Here is a 21515-nt window from a genome sequence, read left to right on the forward strand (position 1 = left end):
AATTCCTTTTCCAAGCACAGTATCGCATATTTTTACTTTTGCTTGGAGCAGGATTTGTAACTGTGGTCATTTTAGCTAACATCAAGAAAAAACTGTAGCTAGTCAGGTGCTGGCCTGAAAAGCAGAAATAATTCTATGAAACTGTAGTCACTGCTGTTAGATAAACTAGGCTGCATTGTCAGTAAGACCCCATTGACAGTGCACATGTTTTCCTCTTCTTCAGCCCAGGCTTGGGATGGGAATTCTGAGCCCAGAGTGTGGGTGCTCGACAGAAATTATTAGAAAAACCCAATGTTGCAGCAAGACAGTAAGACTGCTGCTGTTCTCAGCTGCATCTAGAACTTTTAACTTGACTTCTAAGTCTTGGCTTTGACCTTCCTGATTTCTTGGACCAGCTTCCGATGGTGGACCTGCTTATTTGATTCAACCATGTGTTTTTAGAGTCTGAAAACACCATGCTAACTTTAAACAAAAATTTCTCTTTTCTAAGAGATGGAAAAACTGTTTCTCCCCCTTTTGCCCCATTTTGGTAATAGTACAGGGGCAGAATCTATTTAAGACATTTAAAAGCAGATTTTTACTAGGGTTATGATAGCTTAGAGAAGCAGAATTCCAGAGAATTCTGCATTGGGAAAATGCAACTTGGAACTCCTCTAAGAATCAGCACTAAAATTAAACCAAATGTCTTATCTCATTCGATAAGGAGAGAGACTTGTGGATATTGAGACAGTTTTTTGCATGACTTGAGGTCACTGGGCTCATGTGCAGCTCAGTTTGCTCTTGTTCTCAAGGTCCAGGCTTGTGGCTACAACAGTTAGAAGCAGAAGAAAATTCTGAAGAACTAAGTAAAGCTGGGGTGCTTTGACTGACTCTGCTTATTCCACAGCTTTTGAAGATCCTGATAGTGCCGTTGATGACCGAGATAGTGACTATCGCAGTGAGGCCAGCAATAGCATCCCACCTCTTTACCATACGACTTCCCAGCCCAATGCTTCTGTGCACCAATTCCCTGTGCCTGCGCGATTGCCACAGCAGCTGCTGCTTCAGGGCAGTTCCCGGGACTCTTGCAATGACTCTGTGCAAAGTTATGACCTCGATTATCCAGAACGGCGGGCCCTCAGGTGGGTATTGGGAACAAAGCACTTTCTCTTCCTAGTATGCAGGTCCCAGGATGCAACTGACATCAAGGATTTGGGTACCTTAACCTGAGGTGACAGAGGAAATATAGCAGTATGGTGGATCAACCTGCAGCCATTTTATGTAGATTCTGTCTTTTTTTTTCCTCTTCCATATGTTCACATTTATGCATATCCATCAGTAAGAACTTTATTTATGATCATCAGGTGAGGGCAGGCCCACTTGCGGTGGATGGCTGAAAAAAGCCTGCTCATCTCTCTGCCCAGCCAGTGATTTTGATACACCTTTCACCAAGATTAAAAAAAGAAAATCACAGATGTTACATGCTTGGATAATTCTTCCTACCTAAATATTTCCCTGGGAACTTCAGAAGAAAACCAATATGATCTCACTATAGCAGATTCAGTACTTTTGCTGGACTTAAAAAAAGAAAACCTTTTTATTAATTTCTTAAATACATAAAACATTTACATGTAAAAATATATTAAGGTGTGCTACATACTATACAGCAAAGAATTTTCCACCCACACCTGTTGTCCTCCTCTACTGCATCACCTTCCTGTCTCCTAGTTCTCTTACCACCCTTGTTTCTTATTACCCTTCCGTAGACCATCATCATATATTTATGAGTATAAAAGCAAATACATACATATATGCTCCCTACTCTTCACCCAACTTTAAAAAAAATCAGACTTAAAATTTAGAGAAACAGTACAATGAACACACATATTCATGTTGCCTAGACTTGCCAGTTGTATTAACATTCTGTTACATTTACTTTATCTCATTCTCTCTAATATATGTTTATATACACACACATTTTCTTTTTTTGGCTGCATCACATAGCTTGTGGGATCTTAGTTCCCCAACCAGGGCTTGAACCTGGGCCCTCAGCAGTGAAAGCACAGAGTCCTAACCACTGGACCTCCAGGGAAGTCCCACACATACATTTTTTTTTTCTGAACCATTTGAAAGTAAGTTGCAGATACCATGTTACTTTACCAGGAGGTACTTCAGCATGTAACTCCTAAGAAAGAGGACTTTCTCTTACATAACCTTAATATTATGATCACACTCAAGAAATTTGACAATACAATGATATTATTTAACATATAGACCATATTTAAAATTTTCCAGTTGTCCCAATAATGTTCTTTATATATATTTTTTCCTTTTTGATGCAGGATCCAATTAAGGATTATGGTACATTACATGTAATTTCCCTGTTTCTGTAGTCTCCTATAACCTAACAAAATTCCCATACTTTTTTTTTTTTTCTTTTTGTCTTTTGAGGCACTAACATTTTTTGAAGAGTCCCAACCAGTTTTGAGAATGCCTCTTAATTTGGTTTGATCTGATTGTTTTTTCATGTTTAGAATCAGGTTAAACATTTTTGGCAAAAAACACTGCATAGATGTTTCCTTCACAATGCCTCAGCAGTCACATTTTACCTTGTCTCATTATTGTTGACGTTTAGTTTGATCTCTTGGTTAATCTGGTATACATACTAGATTTCTGCAATGTAAAGTTACCTTTCTTTTTGTAATTAAGGGTCTCTGGGATGATACCTGAGATTGTGTTAGTATTCTGTTTCTCACTCTTGACGATTTTTAGTGACTAAGTGACCACTTTGATGTTGTTTCTGTTTCCTAAATAAATGCTAATGGCTGTTAGATCTATAAAAGAACACATTGAGCTGACAAGCTCCCAGTCTGCAGGCCTTCTCTCCACCCCCACCTCAGTACCCAGGAAACAGGCAGTCTCTAACTTCAGTGAAAGTAAGGTTGGCTGTCTTCTGTATTCACTGACTTAAGTTGGGCGTGTAGCTTCTGATTCTGTAATCAGTATAGGGAAAGGTTTTCATTTCACTGTGATCCTCAAAACATATAGCCTTTAGATTTCACAAACGACAAATTATGATGCTTTAAATAATTTTCTCTTTGTGGTACTATAACAGGGTTTGACTTATGGTAGTCAAAGATTATTTTTATTATCTTTTATACATATATATTTTTTTAAAAGTAGTATGTTTGACTATATTCTTGGCTGTACTGCCTAAAATACAACCTTCAGCAAGTTAACAGCTTGGCGGCTTTTCAGATCCAAATTCATCAACAAATTTAGATTTCTTGAAATCCCTTGATATATTTTTATGGATTATTTAACAGTTCTAAACTTTGGCATTGTAAATATATTCTAAATATTGATGGAATATGTTCATTTTGTTTGTTTCTTTCTTTCTTAGAAAACAAAAGGATCCTAAATAGTTAATGGTAGCAAGTGAAGTATTTTAAAGTTGTTATAGGTATTCTTTTTCTAATGTGGAAAAACATTTTGACTACATTGCTATAATACTGATTTAAGAACATGTGGATTTCCTTATCTTGTCTTTTCAGTCTGAATGGTTTTATCAAATTGATAATTTTATTAATTTTAGTTTTCTCATTGAATATGTACTAAATCTTATAATTTTTCTTCCTTTTCCCTGTTTTTCCTTTTTTTCTTGCCTTACTATTCTTCCATTTTTATCTCTTTACATCAGACAAGGCTTACAGGTTCAAAATGACAAAATTAGGATTATTTCATATTTCTCTGATGTTGACTGTGAAGAGCAAGAAGGTATATATGAGGAGATAGAGGGGAAGATGTCACAAGAAGCTCTAGAAAACAGTAACATAAACTTAAAGGACGAAGGGGTAAAAGAAGTGAGAACTCTTTCAAAAACTGATAAATATTACAGCCAACAAATACAACCAAAGTATAAGAATTGGAAAAAGATACCATCTCAAAGCCAAGAGACAGAATTCTCTACTGCCTTTAATTATGACCTTAAGTTTGAAACATCTACTTTCTCTAGATATCCTCAGAAATATGATACAATAGATAGGAGAAGGAAAAAGACACCCTTATATAGTCATTTTGAAGGCAGTGAAAAAAGCCAATATGATGATAAATCAGGAACTAAGACTAACTTGAAAAGTACATATCCTAACACTGAAAATTGTAACCTTTGCCACGTTGAGAAGAAGGAACAAAATTACCCAGTTTTGCATCCCTACAAAAATGGATTTGTGGTTAAGAGTGGCATGTGGACCACTAACTTGGAAAGTCATGATTATGATCTTTCTGGTTGTTCTAAGGACTGTGAAAAGGCATCTGGCTTAAACCAGCATGTCACTAATTTCACTCCATTAGATATTCTTGAAGATTCTGCCAGCAGTACTTCTGATGAACTTCTGGGTTCCCCCATTTCTGATAAGCAGGAAGATTTACTGTCACCAACATGTCATCCATCCAATGTCCATCATATTGGAGGTTTTCCAGAAGAATATTATAGAGCAAATCCTGCATTCGCATCACAAAGGATGAATTGTGCTACAGACACACTTGGAAATCTGTCTGGGTGCCCCATGGAAGAGATGACCCCTTCCTCTATTGAGGAACCCAAGGAGGACTATATTGATACAATGGATGAGCTTCAGTGTTTGGTAGAAACAGTGTCAGAATATTTAGCAGAGAAGGAAGAGGAGATTAATAGATTTGGCTCCCTTTCAAAAACTAAAGAAACACTTAAACACAATAGTACTGTTAATAATGCAGAACAGAAAATGCCAGGGGATCAAATACCATCTTTAAACATTGCCAAGAATGACAAGGACAAAGCCATCTCTTTCCCTGAGCTGAATGGAGTAAAATGTGCTGTTGGTTCTTTATTCAGTTCACTCACAGAAAAGGTGGGTTCAGGCACAAAGCATCTAACAACCTCTGTGGAAAAGCTGGTTTATTTAGTTCCAGAGAAAACAGAAACTCTTAATCAGACAGAGGCGATTAATTCGCCATCTAGACCCAGAGCCAAGTCAGTATCAGAGAAGGGTCTTTCCATACAATCTCCATCTCCATTATCTTCTCAAACAGTTGACAATAAGGACGTTGGCAAACATGACAAAACCTCTGAAAATGAGCACATGGACAGTAAAACTGGAAGTTTAAACTTTCAGGATCCAACAGAAACTATTGGAAGGGACTCTGCTTCACAGAGTCAGAGTTCAGTTATAAAGTCTGTTTGCAGCATGCTAAATCCATTAAAAATCTTTTTGGAAAAGGATGAAACCAAAAAAGATGATGACCGGAGCAAGCCAACGAGAAAGGAAATCTTTGTTGCGTGTGGTTCGGAGTCAAATCAAAGGGAAGATACCCTTGGCAATGACAGTAACATTGTCACTTTGGATAGGAGTGATAGAGAAACTCCTCACTACCAAACGCCCCTAAGTGAGGATTTGTTGTCTTCCCAAGCAGCCATTGAACATTCTAACTTAGCTCATTCTGCAAATGAGAAAGATGATGTTGCGAGTCCGTTGGAAAGAGAACCCTGTACAGATCTGTCTCTGTTACCAGATCAACGAAAAATATGTGCCAAAGATACTTTAGGACATCATTGTGAAGCTGACAGCAGAACTGCAAATAAAGAGCCATCTTCAAAGCCATTAGAGGGGGACAAAATTACTGGTGATGATGATTTCCTTGAGCCACTCAGAAAATCCTTTAGCCAGTTTTTGCTCACTTCCCCTGAGACCTATTCAAAGGAGACTTTGTCAGACTCTATGAAAATTCACCAGTTGGAGGAAGATGGATGGGAAAGGGGCCCTAAGAAAGGTGGGCATTCCTTTTCCTTTAGTGGAAAATTAGATATTCCAATTTTCAAAGTTCTTAGTCATTCTGAAAAGCAGCAGGATGTAAGAGAGAAAGGAAGCATGCTCCCTTTGTTTAAATTTTCTTTCACTGACAGCCATAAAACTGTCAATGACCAGAGTTTTCGTGGCTCAGCAGTAACCACTGATGAAGAGATCCAAAGAAATTGCCATGCAAATGCCAAACTTAGTTCAATAAAATCTAGTTCAGTTCCAAATATTCATAGTAATCTAGGGAAATGTGATATAAAGACGTCTAATAAGAGTGACCAAATAAATACTCCTGAAGATGTCACACTTAATAAAATAAAGTCTTATTCGGCTCCAAATATTATTAATGATCTTGGGAAATTTGGGAGTATAGAGGAATTACACTCAAGTGACCACACAGCAATAGAGAACTGTGAAAGAGATACCTTAAACATTCCTGGAGTTGTGTCCAAAGAGCATATACCTTCAGATTCTTTAGGAGAAAGTGAGAATTTTACACAAGTGACATCCTCAACAGTACCAGACTCTTCATTAGCATTTACTTCTACCATTTCGAAACCCACCTTGGTTGATGAAATGAGTGATGACAAACTTGTAGATAAAGCTTCCAAGAAAAGAACCCAAGGAGGCCTCCTTTCTGGCCTGTTTAACAGGTTTTCTTCTCTTGAAAACTTGTCTAATCAACAAGAATTAAATGTGAAGAAAGATGACTCTCCTCACAGGAATAATACACTGAGCTTATTCTCTGGAATATTTAACCTGAAATCAAGTAGCAGTATGACTGATTGTAAGCCGGATGAAACAAAGTCCATGTCTTTAGGTGACCTAAAGGGTTTGAATGGAAAAAAACATTTATCCTTGGATGAGATCCCTGTTACTTCATGTGTGACTTTTGAGAACCAGAGGAACCATGAAAAACAGGAAACTTCTGGCTTCATAAAAAGCTGCTTATCTTTACCTAAAGAAAACATACCATTATCTGATGCTTGGGTTGATAGCCATTATTGCCCTCCTACATGGAAAAACCAACGAAGTGAAAAGAATTTCCCCTCTTCTGAGAACAGTGTACTTCACTGCACTCCAACTGCTCAGCAGGACCTATTAGAGAAATCTTTGGCTAAGAGGCAGACACCACACCATGCTCTTGAGGCAAAACTACATGAAAATTCTAACAAGTTAAATTCACCTGTGCTAAATACTAACATTCTTAGTCAATCAAACCACTATCAGGCTTTTGAAGAGATGAATCCTTTCTCTTATGAATGGGATTCTGATATAAAAGATTTCTCTAAAAATTCCAGAAAACTTCAGCCAGTTTATTATATGTTGAATCAAAATACATTTCCATCAGCCGATGTTTTCTTGTGGCCTGACTCAGAAAATCCAGCAATAAATTTTTGCCAAAAAGATCAAAATGCAAATATCTTGGAGTGGAGAACAAATCTAAACAGTGTCGTTTGGTGTGACTTACCACATGAATCATTCAACCAGTTAGCATTTAATGAAGATTACTTATTGAGAGGTGATATGTGGGCAGCTAACTCATTATATGGAAATTCTGGTTATCTTCCAATTAATGAGACTAAGAAGGCACTAGAAGAATTGCCCATTGACTTAAGTTGTTCTTCAGGTTATGAGAAGAGTACATGCCCCGTAGTTGATCTAGACTCATTAAGAATGGATGAAAACTTTGTTTATTCAAGTGTTTGTTATGAATACCAGGAATGGTTGTCATGTCTTGAAAATGGAGTGTGGTGGCCATCGGAGGATGGAGATTATGGATATTTTATGTTCCACGATGGTCAATATATCTATTCTTTCCTTACTGATTCTACTGGGCAGTATGCATATTTATTTATACCTGATTGTTCTTATGAAGAGTATTTGAGTTGTGACTTACAGACAAATGATCTATCAAATATTACATTAGATGATAGCACTATTCCTGCTTACAGTTTTAAAGTACTTGACAGGGAAGATGAATTACTGTGGTATGTTGAAGAGGAACCAATTGATGACCCTCTTGATTTATCTGTAGTTTTGCCAAGAAGTGAGGGACCAATGTATCTAAATTTAGGAATGTTTTCACAAGTACTTGAAAAGTCAAGTTATGGCCAAAGGGATCAACCATTAGATTTTTCAGGCTATACTCCTCAAAAGTCAAAGGGAGATTTTGTATCTTTTAAAGAAAGCCTGGGTGGTTCTGAAGACTCTGAGTGTACATTGGATCTCAGAAATCAGCCCCGAACGATTGGTAATCATGTCTTAAATAAAAATCAAATGATAAAGGGAGATAAGAATCAGACTCTAGCGAAGGATTCATCAGTTAACCTTTCCAGTTTCCAGTGGATCCAGTCTTCTTCTGAAGAAGCTGCCTCTTTGGTTCATCCTGAAAATAAGACTAACATCCCACAGCAAACAGAAGAGATGTCATCATTGAACAAAGTGACTTCGTTATTTTCTGCTTTGGGTGCTTCAACTGGAAGTACTTTGAATTTTGATAAGAATGAATCCTTAGAGTCTTCAGCCATGCAGAAAATAGATCAGCAGTCAAACTTAGCAGAGATCACAAATGATGGTCTTCAGTCATTAATCTTGAGTAAGCAACTAGAGAGTAACTCCCAAAATGAGGAAGAAAGTCTTCTCAAGAAGGATTCAGAGAGACAAATGGTATCCAATGTTCAGCGACCAGAATTTACTAAAAATATGAAGAAAGAATTCCCTTTAAATAAAAGCGTTCATGTGAAAAAACAAAATTTGTTAAAATCTGTTTTCCAGGTAAACCAAACAACTTCTCAGGCTCAATCAGATATAGAAGATGACAAGATGATTACAGCTGATTCTGTTTCAATTCCTCTTATATCACAGTTTAGTAGGGATGAATGCAAGAATTGTGAGCCTCCTCAGGACCAGTCTTCCAAAGAGTCTGAGACAACATTATTTAAAAGTGCACTGAAACTCTTTGGTCGGGGAGAAGACTCTTCAGTAAGTGCAGTAGCAAACGAGAAACAGGAATCTCGATTTTTGAACTTCTTTAAAACCCAGGTGAATAAAGAAGGATCACCAAATTTAGAAAAGAATGGTGATAAAAATAGAAAGATATCATCTCAGGAAAAGAATGAATCTCCTGGTGTTTCAAGTGTTTTTGGTTCCCTTGGGGATTTCTTTAAAACCAATGTATCTCCTAAACAGACAACTGAAAATATGTCTGTTTCTTCAATGACTAATAAGGATGAGGTCAAGTCAAGTCCTAATCCTGCACATCTAACTAAACAGGATGTTGGGAACTTTCCTGCTGCACCAGTTTCCTCTAAAGGGAAGGTTCGAGTTAGAAATCTGAACAAGCAGACTACTATTGATGACAGTGAGCTAAAGGAACCATCAATTAGGGAGATCCAGGGTGATCATTTGACTGACGAAGAGGCACCCTCCAGAGACCACCAACTCTACCAGTCACCAAATTCATCTTTCTCAACAGGTTGTCTCAAAGAATCCTCCAGAGATTCTTCAGTAGAGACTAGTGGTGTGTCTACAGTGACAGAAGTTCCAAGAAGTGATAAAATATCATTAGATATTCTGAGCAGAAGAAATTCAAATGAACAAGATCATTTTTCTGACAAAGACCAGAGTTTTTCAACTGCCACAACATCTCCATCCCAACCAGAATTACCAACCAGAAAGAGTATATTTTCTTTCCTGACTGGATCCGAAAAATCTGAGAACAGAGCCTTTACTACTCTACCAAGAACCACATCTCAAGGAGAAGGGCTATTCACACTTCCTTCCTTTTTTTCCACTGCTAACTCAGGCAGCAAGAAGAATACCTCTCTTAATAGCTCTTTCAGTTTCTTCAACTTGTCCTTTTTGGATGAAAAGCAGCAGACTCCTGGGGAAAAACACAGCCTTTCAGCTGTTGCTCCAGTGACTTCCCAGCCCTGTAAGAAGCCAAGTGTTTTTGTAGACATGAGTAATACAATGACTAGAGAAGATTCTAATGACATTAGAGGTAGCATAGTCCCGGAGGTAGTTCATGAACAGCAAATGGCTCCTTGTGTTTCCATTAGCAACATCACTAAGGTTACCTCCCTTGCAGATGAGCTCAATGTAGAAAACGACTATCCAGGAAAACTAGGTTCCAGTAATGGACCAGGGACATCTTTAAAAGATTTCCAGGTAAGTCAGTCACGAAAAGACATTGTTCCTCATTCACCACAATTGCAGGCACAGTCTGAAACACTGCTCATTGGTCCAGAGACCCTTGAGGTATCTCCCCATGAAGAAGAGGCTTTCATACAGGAAGCCTTTCTGAGTGACTCACCAGCCAGCTCTTTTTCACATGATAGCCATTTGGTTGAAAAGCTCAACCATTTTGACGCATGTACTACATACCACCAAAGTGAAAGATTTACTAGTGACCCACTGAACTTGCCCTTAGAAAAGGCCCCCGATGAGATCTTAACACAGATCCTGGAGCCAGCTTCTTCCTCTGTGGAGCCAGGATGTACAGGGCACCTCCAGAGTCAAGATGCAGATAAAGTGGAAGACAAATCAATGTTGGAATCTTCAGTAGAAATGCTTTCAGGGTTTGTGACCAAAGTGAAATCTTTCTCTGGGTCCTTAATTGAACCTCCTAAAACTTTCTCTGGGCTTTTCTCTTCTCCTAAACCTCCAAAGAAAAACTCCTTTTTCTCTTTTCCTTCTGGTGCATCATCTCAGCCTCTCACAGGTGAGTTATTTGGACTTTTTAAAAGTCCCAAACCAGAGACATACAAACAAGAATCATCTATTCCAGCTACTGCATTGCTTCAAAATGGTGGTTCCAGACATACTGAAGAATCAGTACCCCCCGAAAATTTGTGGAAAGAAGCTACCTTTGGAGCACTCAATTCAGAAGCTATAGTCAGTGACTGTAGAATGACTGTGGTTAGTGCAAAGTCAGACTCGGAGACCTTGACGGATGATCCTAACCTAACAACTGAAATGGAAAACAATAATATTCCTGACAATATTCCAGAACCCCAACGTTCTGAAACAATTGAGGCTGCATCTTCTGTCTCAGGGGACGATACTGGGCAAGGAGTATTGTCTCTGAGTGATGAAGGAGACATGGGGATGTTGCAGGGTACAGACACAGAGGCATCATTGGAAGCAGAACATATCTCATTGCCAGCACAGTTGCATGCAGAACCTACCTGGATTGCCAAAGAGCTTCCTCCTCCAATTCACCTACCTCTTCCTCTTGAGCCAGAGCCAGATATGCAATCTGCCTCCACAAACCAAGACTTCTTAGAGCTACAGGCAACCAATTCACTAGAAACCAATACTACAGTGTTCAGTGAGGCAAGTGTTGGCCAGAGTGCCACACTGGAAACCCAAGGGTACCTTTCTCACTGTCCGTTGGAGGAACCTGTGCTTTGTGCCAAAGAAAACTATGGGATACTTGATGCCCAGAAAGGTCCACCCACAGTCCCCAAGGAAACGGAGCAGCCAAGTCCTCATTTTGAAATCCCAAACATGATCAATTGGCCAAAACTCCATTTCCCATCCTCTGCTACTGACTATCGGAAACCACTGAGCTCTTTCTTTTCCTCGCCTTCCTCCTCTGGCAATAGGGCAGCAGAGACTGGTTTAATGTCCAGTTTTAAGAAGTTGTCAACTCTATTTGAGGGAGGTAATGAGGGGAAAGGGAGTAGTGCAGTGGCAAGTGATTCAAAACTAAGGTTTGGAAAGAAGCTGGATCTTTCATTCCCGTGGCCGAAACAGAACAAATGGGACCCTGAACAAATGCCTGCAGAATCCTCCTCTCCAGTTTTGGTTATCAGCAGTGATCAGGACCTTAAATTTAGTGAGGCTGACAAAACTTTGGAGTCTTCTCAAGTGTCTGGGGCCAGTGCTGAGCCAGCTAAGGTTTTGACTCAGCCCTCTGGGACCTCTGGGCAGCTGGAGACCAGGCCAAGTATATGTGCTCATGAGCTTTCAGGGCCTGGAGAAGTGGAAAACCATCAGGAAATCCCAGCATCTGGAGAACACGGGGGTACCAAAGATAACCTCTCTGACCCCACCTGTCCTTCAGAGAGTCATGAGGAAGAACACTGCACTGTCTCTGAGCTACTTCACCAGCCAGAAACACATGAAGAGGAGACAGCGCCTGCTAGCATTGACTCTGATTCAAATGTACAGCAGCCAGTTGTTCTACATGACATCAAGGAACCAAAGACCAGCAAAAGGCCTGTTCTCAACTAAAGCATCATAAATGATTTTAAAGAATTGACCATTTATGATGCAGTGACTAAGTGGTAGCTTAATCATAGCCTGCTTTTTATCCTTCCTGTGTCTTTCCCAGCGCCTGAGCTTCATGTTAATTAGGGGTTAAGTAAGAAGAAATAATAGGTGGATATTGTCATCTTCTCTCTGCCAAATGTAATTCATTTATTGGAACAAGGAGCTTCCTGCTTAAAGGGAAGACTAGGTCATGAGATTTACTCACTCTGGTTTGCTCTGCCTTGAATAATGCAGAATGGAGAAGGGAGGGCAGGAAGAGGCAGCAAGTCACTGAGTGGCATATATTAATTACAACCACATGATAGGCTAGAATGCTTCCTTAGGCCTTTGGCACTTACATCTGTAATAGCTAGGAGAGACCTACTTTGCTTTGCTTTTCCAAGTCTTCTAAGATGCTTTCTCCAGTGGCAATGAGGGTATTAAGTAAAATACAAAATGCAAAGGATGGCTTGGAATAATCTATACTATATATATTCCGTATGGATTTGCACAGCTTCTTCCAGTCTCTGCATTTTACTACCCATGAGACTGGTGTCTGATAAGTGCTTTCAGTACAGTCTCACAGGAGCTCAGGGCTATCGTTTGCTGTAGTTATTCAGTCTGGGTCATTGTGCAGGGTCCACCTGCAAAGGATACTATTATTTCCCCTAAGAAGAAGCACCATACAGGGCATTTTAAGAATGCTGCCTTGAACGCTGGCCCAAACCAGTCCAAAGAGGCTGGTCAAGTACTTTGGAGGTTATGTGAGTATGTGCGCACACATGTTCATGTGTATATGTGTGCTGGGAACTACTCAGAACAGTGGCTTGGTACCTATCCTGCATGGGATGAAGAATCAGAAATCAGCCTGGAAATACCAGATAATTGGGAGGAATCATAGGGAAAATATCACTGGAAAACAATAATGATTTATCTTCATTTGGCCAAGAGTAAACATAAGCCCTTTAGTTAAAGCTTGACTCTTTGGCAAGGAAATTCCTTGTCCTTTTGCACGGAGGCTTTCCAGCAGAATACCAGAAGTAAAACAAAGGGCCTCTGACTTGGGATGGAACTATCCAAATGGGCTAGGATAGATCTTATATTGATAGATCATCCCCAAGTCCCTCCATTTTGAATAGGACTGAATCCCCCAAATTCAGTATACGGCTTAAGGGAGTAACTTTGAATAGTATTCTTTCTGGTCACGATTCACTGCCACATTTGCTATAGCTGCTGCCTCTTATACCAGGGGAACAAATTTCCTTTCCGGGTATGGGAATTCAGGTGGTTGAGAGAGGGTTAGGCTGGCCTCTCTTCAGGTACAGAAATGCATTAATATGGCCCTGACTCAGATCTTGGAGTTGGACTGTGTCCACTTTGCCCGAAACTGAGCCATGTCCTGAGAGCAACTCAGTTATAGGTGGGCAGGTTCATCTTTGGGACATTCGCTGTGCTGCCAGGGATACCACTGTAACATCCATGTTGATGAGACCATTCCCCTGAGGAATTTCTTGGTCCTAGCCTCCATTTCCCAGTGGCTTCCATTACCTCCTACAGATGGCTGAGAGAGAATTGAAGGAACATGTTCACTCTCCTTTGCTCATTCTGAGGAACACACATTTACATTTACAATTGGAGAGGAAGAAAAGGGGATCTCAATTTAATAGGTAGTAGAAAAAGGGAGTAGAGTTCATCCATCCATTTTATTCTGTGGAAATTAGAAAACTTTAATCACAGCCACTGGACAAGTTTTTTAAGAAGTCCGAGTAGAGAATTTTAGGCATAAACAGACTATTTTAATAATTCTTAATCCTACTTACAGAATAGCATGTTAAGATAAAGAATTCTTCAAAGTCAACTGCAGGGTTGAGGTTAAGTGCTATTGGAGAACCCAGCATGTTGTGTTATTTTTCCTGTTGTGATTTTGCTGAACAGAGACTAGTTCTTCTAGATTGTGAACTTTGGTCCTCTCTTCCCAGAAACCTCCTGTTTGTGATCCTTGCCACTGACAGAATCATTATTTCCTGGATTTATCCATTACTTTGTTCTGATCCTTAGTTTGTATGTATTTACTGATGTGTCTTCCTCTCATTCTCACAGCCCCACCAGCAGTAGTAGGTATGGCTCCTCCTGTAACGTGAGTCAAGGAAGCTCTCAGCTGAGTGAACTAGACCAGTGTCACGAACAAGATGATGACCGCCGGGAGAGGGACTTGATTCATTCCTGCCACAGCTCTGGCAGCTTCTCCAGAGACAGCCAAGTAGGTTTTGGAGAACAAGGGAAAGCCTTGGAGGTGGCACGTGAAGAGGAGAAGGGAGGAGCATGTGAACCCAAGGAGACGAAAGAAGATGCTACAACCCCGCCACCCCCAGATCTGGTGCTACACAGAGACCACATCCTAGGCCCCCAGGAGAGGTAGGTGATGGCTACCTTGAGGAGCTCACATGGTTTCCTCAGTACCTGCCCTATGGTATTGTTGAACAGAATGCAGTTGCTTTTTGTTTGTTTCCCTGTAGCTGGGTGTGGTTGTGATCAGGATACTGAGGCTTAGCTCTGCACTGCTTCCTTTGCTTTTTGGTGTAATTTCCAATGTATTTTGAGGATCTCTGAAGAACATTTTAACTGCAGTGTACCAGGCCTTCTAGAGTCTGCAGTCCTTGGCTCACTAGTTGACCCCACATATGACAGCCTTTGAGTCTGGAACTGACCTGAGCCTTGCAGGTCATTTCATTCAGAGGAGCTGCTTTGAATGAAATAGGCTTCCCACCCGATTAATGTTTAAATTTCTCTTGTGAGCATTATTTTTTTCTTTTGTTTTGTTTTTTCCCTGGCTGACAAAACTGGGAAAGAGTTAAAGAATTGGTCTAGAAGCCAGATCTAACCCACCCGTCTGTCTCCCTGGGGCCTAGCAGTATGTCTGGCAGTTGGTACCCATAAGGAGAAAAATTTTAAACTTGTCCTTTTAACAGTCACATAATGAGGCTTAGTACAGAGTTTGAGTATTGTTCTTATTGAGCTAAATTGGTCAGTGAGCTGCTGATAGGTTGGGGCAGAGCAGGGTTTCTCATTCTTAGCACTGTTGACATTTTTAGGCAGATAATGCTTTGTTACGGGGAGCTGTTGTATGCATTGTAGGATTTTAGTAGCATCCTTAGCCTCTGCACACTAGATGCCTGGAGCAACTCTCAGTGTGACAACCAAAAATGTCTCCAGATATTGTCAGATTTCTCCTGAGGGGAAAACTGTCCCTAGTTGAAAACCACTGGGGTAGAGTGATAAGGGCTAGGTGTGACTTAAATTCTCAAATTTCAAGGTCACGGGAAGATCAGAGCAGTGAATGCTGATTATGCGGTAAAAGTTAGAGAATGGTTGATGCCTCTACTCCACCACTTGAAGGTAGAAACTTATTTTCTGTTTGTTTTCCTGATTTTTAATCATTTCTGGTGGCTCATCTAGTAGACAAGACATCAGGGAGACTGAGTTCTGGACCAGCTTTTTTACTGGATTGACGACCCACCGAAAGATAGCTCTTTGTCGACCTTGGACTTTAAAGATACTGTTGTCTGGGTAGAGTTTTTGGTCGAGCAGCAGAAGGTGCCTGGCCTTCTCTAATGGCTCTGTCCTCCCAGATCCTAGCTGTGCAAGTGACGTCCAGGCCCGTTTCAGAAGTGCCCACAAGTGTTTTAAAACAATTGAACCAGTTAGGTGGCATCAGAGCCTAGCATATATTTTATGTGTCTAGATGGTGGGTCCTTTTTTACTGCCTTGTCAGTAGACCGCAGTGAGAGAGAGGAGAAGCATCATCACCAAGAATTAACCACTGTTCCACAGTTAAGATGATGATGATTTGTTCAAATACAGGGTATTGTTTCTGTCTCAAAGCTACTTTGTTATATTTATTGTTCCTTTTGCTGAGGGTGGTCCTGAGGCAGCTCAAGGAACAAGATCACAGCAGGACAAGGGCTCTGCCTTTTTACTTAGCACTTTGATGTAGTCTAGGAATTGGAAAGCCTTCCAAAATGCTTAGTGGAGCAGGAATGCTTTGCAGGAACAAAATTCTGCCCTAAGGATGCTATGTAGAACTCTCAAGGGAGACTGGTGGTCTTGAGAGGTAGGGGGAGAGGGTTACTCTACACCTCTCTGTATGGTTTCTATGTTAGTCATTGACTTAGGGCCCTTGCCAATGCTTCTGGTATCCTGATCCCTGACTGTCCCAATGAGCTGCCTCATCAGGTGAGTGGAAAAGTGGGAAGAAAGAGAGGGAACAGATGAAAAGCTAAAACGACTTGTCATTTTAGGAATTTTTTTCACATTGGATATTCAGGACTATGCTGTTTTAGTGGCTTGAATCACTAGATAAGTATAGGCATGAATACAACAAACCTTTTAATTTTAGGTATTTGGCAGTTTTGCCTTGAGCACTGTCATCTTGTGGCCTGGGCTGATTTTTAAGGAACATTCTTTTCTCTGTTACAAGTGTTCCCGAGGAGAGTGCATCTTCGCCATTTACCCAAGCCAGAGCGCACTGGATCCGAGCAGTTACCAAGGTTCGACTCCAGCTGCAGGAGGTAGGAAATCTGTTGTTCTGGTTCTAGTTGGGACAGTTTTTCCTTTGAAATTGGGAGACATATGGTGCTGAAGAAGCAGTCAATGATTAGTCATCTTACAGTGTGCTTCTGGGAATGCATGACAAGTAAGCTAGAGCCTTAAGAGATGGGCAGGTAGCCATTGGCTTCCCTCTATGCTGATTAATGGAAATCAAGTAGACCTAGTGGGTTAAGAGCCTGAAAGTAAAATTAAATGCTATTTTCAGTACCATTATCACCTGTGAGGCCATTTTATTTTGAGTTTAGGATAGAAGACTATTTCAGGGCCTCTTAGGATTAGTTGTTGTTTCCCTTGGCGAGCCAGTTCAAGTACCACTGGCTGACCTCTACAGGGCCAGAAATTTTACTCAGAAATTTAGTGTTCAGAAGTTTCTACGGGCTTCCCTAATTTAAGGCCCCAAACATCAACACATTAATATCTAAAACAGTGTAAAAAAGTAAAAATAGAAATATTTTTCATTTGCAGCATTGCAAGTTTGAAGTGTCCTTATCTGTGTGTCAGTAGTCACTTTTCAGGCAGAAAGGAGGTTTTTATTTTATTTATTTATTTATTTTAACATCTTTATTGGAGGATAATTGCTTTACAATGTTGTGTTAGTGAAAGGAGATTTTTAAATGATGACAGGTGGCTGTCCGTAGTATAATACCTGGCAGATACTAAAAATGCCAGCATGTTCACATGTGTAAACACACTTAAAAAGTAATTTATTTTGAAATAATTTCAAACTTAGAAAAAAGTTGCCAAAATAATAAAGAACTCCCATATCCTCCTCACCAAGATGCCTCCGTTGTTGACATTTTACAACATTTTTGCTTCATTGCCCTCCATCCGTTATGATTAATCTTTTTTCTGAACCATTTGAGAGGAGGTTGGAGGCATGATGTTCTCCTGTTTGTATTTTCCAAGAACAAGGCTACTCTCCAGTATAACCACAATATAACTATCCAAATCAAGAAATCAACAATGACAATACTTTCATCAAGTCCCCATGCAAATTTTGCCAACTGTCTCAACAATGTCTCTTTTCTGGTCCAGGATACAATCCAGGCTGACATGTTGCATTTAGCAGTCATGTCTCTTAATCTCCCTTAATCTGGAACAGTTCCTCAGTCTTTCGCATCTTCAATAGATAGTACAGGCCTTTCATTTGGTAACATATTCTTCATTTTGGGTCCATCCAGTGTTTCCTCATGTCCAGACTCAGGCCATACTTTCTTGGCAGGGATTACACAAAAATGATGTTGAACTCATTTTAGTGAACTGCATCAGAAAGTACATGTTGTCAACCTGTCCTACCCCCTGTAATGTTACCTTTAATCACCTAGTTAAGGAACTTCCCTGGCAGTTCAGTGGTTAAGACTTCGTGCTCCCAATGCAGGGGGCACTGATTTGATCCCTGGTCGGGGAACTAAGATCCCGCATGCCACATGGCATAGCCAAAAAAAAAATCACCTAGTTATGTTTGTATCAGCCAGGTTTCTCTACTGTTGCGACACCATTTTTCCTTTTGTAATTGGTAAGTGTTCTGTGGTACAATACTCTGAGACCATGCCAGTGTCTTGTTCCTCATCAAACCTCCATGTACAGGCTAAGTATCCATGTATGACTCCTGTCTGAATCTACCACCAATAACGGTGGTTGCCAAATGGTATCTTTCTATTTCCATGATCCTTTCTACATTCATTAGTTGGCATACTACTATAAGGAAGAGATTTCCCATCAATTTTTTATTTCTAATTTTTCAGCGTAAGGGTCTTATAATTCTTATAATAAATGAAAGTAAAATAACTTCATGTAGAAGAAAAGTTCTGAATGAGAAAAACAAGAATATATTGGAGCAGTTTGTTATGACTTTTTAAGAGGCAGCTCAGAGTCTCTCAAAAAGAATAGCTAAAAACAGTTGCCAAAGCTTGGGATCATTTAGAGAAAAGCATGGTTTATTTAAGAGTAACCAAAAACCATTGCAACTTAATTGAATACCAGAACAACAGCAAATATATTCTTAACACAGGTCATGTAACTGGAAGTTGATTAGATGTGCCCAAGAGGAGGAAGATAAGCCAGAGTTTAAAGACAGATCTGATAGCACTTTAAGATAGAGGCAGAAGCATACCATTTATACTTAAGATGAGATTTGCTGACAGATTGATTGAGGTTGCGAGACAGTAAGAAGTTAAGTATGGCACCAAGAATTTTCTTTTTTCTGAGTAATTGGAAGTTCCACCTATCTGCCCTAAGATAATTTTTGTTAGTTTCTTATTATTATAGAATTTCCTTATAGGTGTAAATAAATATGAATGTATTTTCTAATCCCCCCCTTTTTTTTAGAAACAAAAACATGGCATACTATACACACTGGGAACATCTTGCTTTTTCACTTGGAGATTCTTCCATATTAGCTCTAAGAGAATGTTTTTCTTTTTAAACAGGTGCATAATATTTCACTGTATGAATGTACTGCAAGTATTTAACTAGTCTTCTGTTGATGTTCATTTGGTTGTTTCTGGTCATTTGCTGTAATAAACCATGTTGCAAATGATTACCTTTTATGTATGTCATTTTGCTGTGTGCAAGTATATCTGAGGGGATATGCATTTGTAATTTTAGTAAATACTGCTCACCATTTATCAGTGGCTTAAAACAACAAAGGTTTATTTTGCTCATGCTGCTTATCATCCTGTATGTTGAAGAGTTCTGCTTCAAGTTATCGCCTCTGCAACCCAGGCTAAGGGATCAGCCAGATTCTAGAACATTGCCAATGTTGGTGGTAGAGGGAAAGAAAAAATAACAAATGAGAGAGAACATAGGCGATTGCATTCTCGCTCTTAAAAGTTCTGCCCCAAGACACAGTATGTCACTTTCGCTCACATTTCCCTGGTTAAAGCAAATTACATAACCATGTCTAACTTCAAGCAAATGGTACAGTATACCTTGAAACAGATAGGGAAGGATATTTGTGAAAAGCGTTAATGATTATTCTAAAGGGTATCTGCCTTCCACCAACATATACTCTTTTTTTTTTAAAACATCTTTATTGGAGTATAATTGCTTTACAATGTTGTGTTAGTTTCTGCTGTATAACAAGGTGAATCAGTTAGCATTTAAAGTGAATATGTTAGCATTCGGTATTTGTTTTTCTCTTTCTGACTTACTTCACTCTGTATGACAGACTCTAGATCCATCCAGCTCACTACAAATAACTCAATTTCATTTCTTTTTATGGCTGAGTAATATTCCATTATATATATGTGCCACATCTTCTTTATCCATTCATTGTTGACGGACACTTAGGTTGCTTCCATGTCCTGGCTATTGTAAATAGAGCTGCAATGAACATTGGGATGCATGACTCTTTTGAACATGGTTTTCTCAGGGTATATGCCCAGTAGTGGGATTGCTGGGTCGTATGGTAGTTCTATTTTTAGTTTTTTAAGGAACCTCCATACTATTCTCCATAGTGGCTGTATCAATTTATATTCCCACCAACAGTGCAAGAGGGTTCCCTTTTCTCCACACCCTCTCCAGCATTTATTGTTTGTAGATTTTTTGATGATGGCCATTCTGACTGGTGTGAGGTGGTACCTCATTGTAGTTTTGATTTGCATTTCTCTAATGATTAGTGATGTTGAGAATCCTTTCATATGTTTGTTAGCCGTCTGTATATCTTCTTTGGAGAAATGTCTATTTAGGTCTTCTGCCCATTTTTGGATCGGGTTGTTTATTTTTTTGATATTGAGCTGCATGAGCTGCTTGCATATTTTGGAGATTCATCCTTTGTCAGTTGCTTCATTTGCAAATATTTTCTCCCATTCTGAGGGTTGTCTTTTTGTCTTATTTATGGTTTCCTTTGCTGTGCAAAAGCTTTTAAGTTTCATTAGGTCCCATTTGTTTATTTTTGTTTTTATTTCCATTTCTTTAGGAAGTGGGTCAAAAAGGATCTTGCTGTGATTTATGTCATAGAGTGTTCTGCCTTTGTTTTCCTCTAAGAGTTTTAGAGTGTCTGGCCTTACATTTAGGTCTTTAATCCATTTAGAGTTTATTTTTGTGTATGGTGTTAGGGAGTGTTTTAATTTCATTCTTTTACATGTAGCTGTCCAGTTTTCCGAGCACCACTTTTTGAAGAGGCTGTCTTTTCTCCATTGTATACTCTTGCCTCCTTTATCAAAGATAAGGTGGCCATATGTGTGTGGGTTTATCTCTGGGCTTTCTATCCTGTTCCATTGATCTATATTTCTGTTCTTGTGCCAGTACCATCACCAACGTATACTCTTACTAGTAACGTCATGAGGGTACTTTTTTCTTCCCGGACGCACCAATAGAGTGACTTGTTAAGCTTTTGGATTTTTGCTAGTCTTCTAGGCAATGGTTTCTCAGTAGAGTTTAAATTCGCATATCTTATTATTGGTAAAGTTAAGCATGTTTCATATAAGTAAAGGCTATTACTTTTCTGTGAACAGTCTATTTATATTCTTTGCCCACTTTTCTATTGAGCTTTTGATTCCTAGGAGCTTTTTACTGTTTTAGGGAAATTAATTCTTGCCTGTGGTGTGAGTTGCTAATATTTTTTTCTCAGTGTACCATTATAATAAAGTTTTTTGACCTTAATAAGCCAGATTTTCCTAATCCAGAAAATGGGGAGAAAATAGTACCTTTCTCTTAGGATTGTAAATTATCTAGTAGAACTGTGATTTAAAAAGAGGAAAGTAAAATATATATATATATATATACTTCAATTCCTGCACAGTGTCTTCATGATATAATAAAATCTTTTGATCTAGCTCAGTGTGACTCACATTGTTTGTCCATGGACAAGCCCAGTCCAGGAACTGT

At 39.4% G+C, this 21515-nt stretch overlaps 1 protein-coding gene across 3 annotated transcripts in view; it reads left to right on the forward strand.

Annotated features, from left to right (window-relative positions):
- The window catches only part of UNC13B (unc-13 homolog B), a 224825-nt gene that overhangs the window by 116700 nt on the left and 86610 nt on the right, over nt 1-21515 (forward strand). The window contains exons 8-11 of one of the 3 annotated variants that reach the window (XM_079927681.1): nt 887-1121; nt 3680-12043; nt 14178-14492; nt 16555-16645. In XM_079927681.1, the coding sequence (XP_079783807.1) occupies nt 887-1121; nt 3680-12043; nt 14178-14492; nt 16555-16645 (9005 nt within the window). Of the gene's footprint in view, nt 1-886; nt 1122-3679; nt 12044-14177; nt 14493-16554; nt 16646-21515 lie in introns of those variants that run through there. The other 2 variants (XM_079927680.1, XM_079927679.1) reach the window with 2 other exon arrangements.

This window comes from Stenella coeruleoalba, assembly GCF_951394435.1.
Source record: "Stenella coeruleoalba genome assembly, chromosome: 7".
NCBI lineage: Eukaryota > Metazoa > Chordata > Mammalia > Artiodactyla > Delphinidae > Stenella > Stenella coeruleoalba.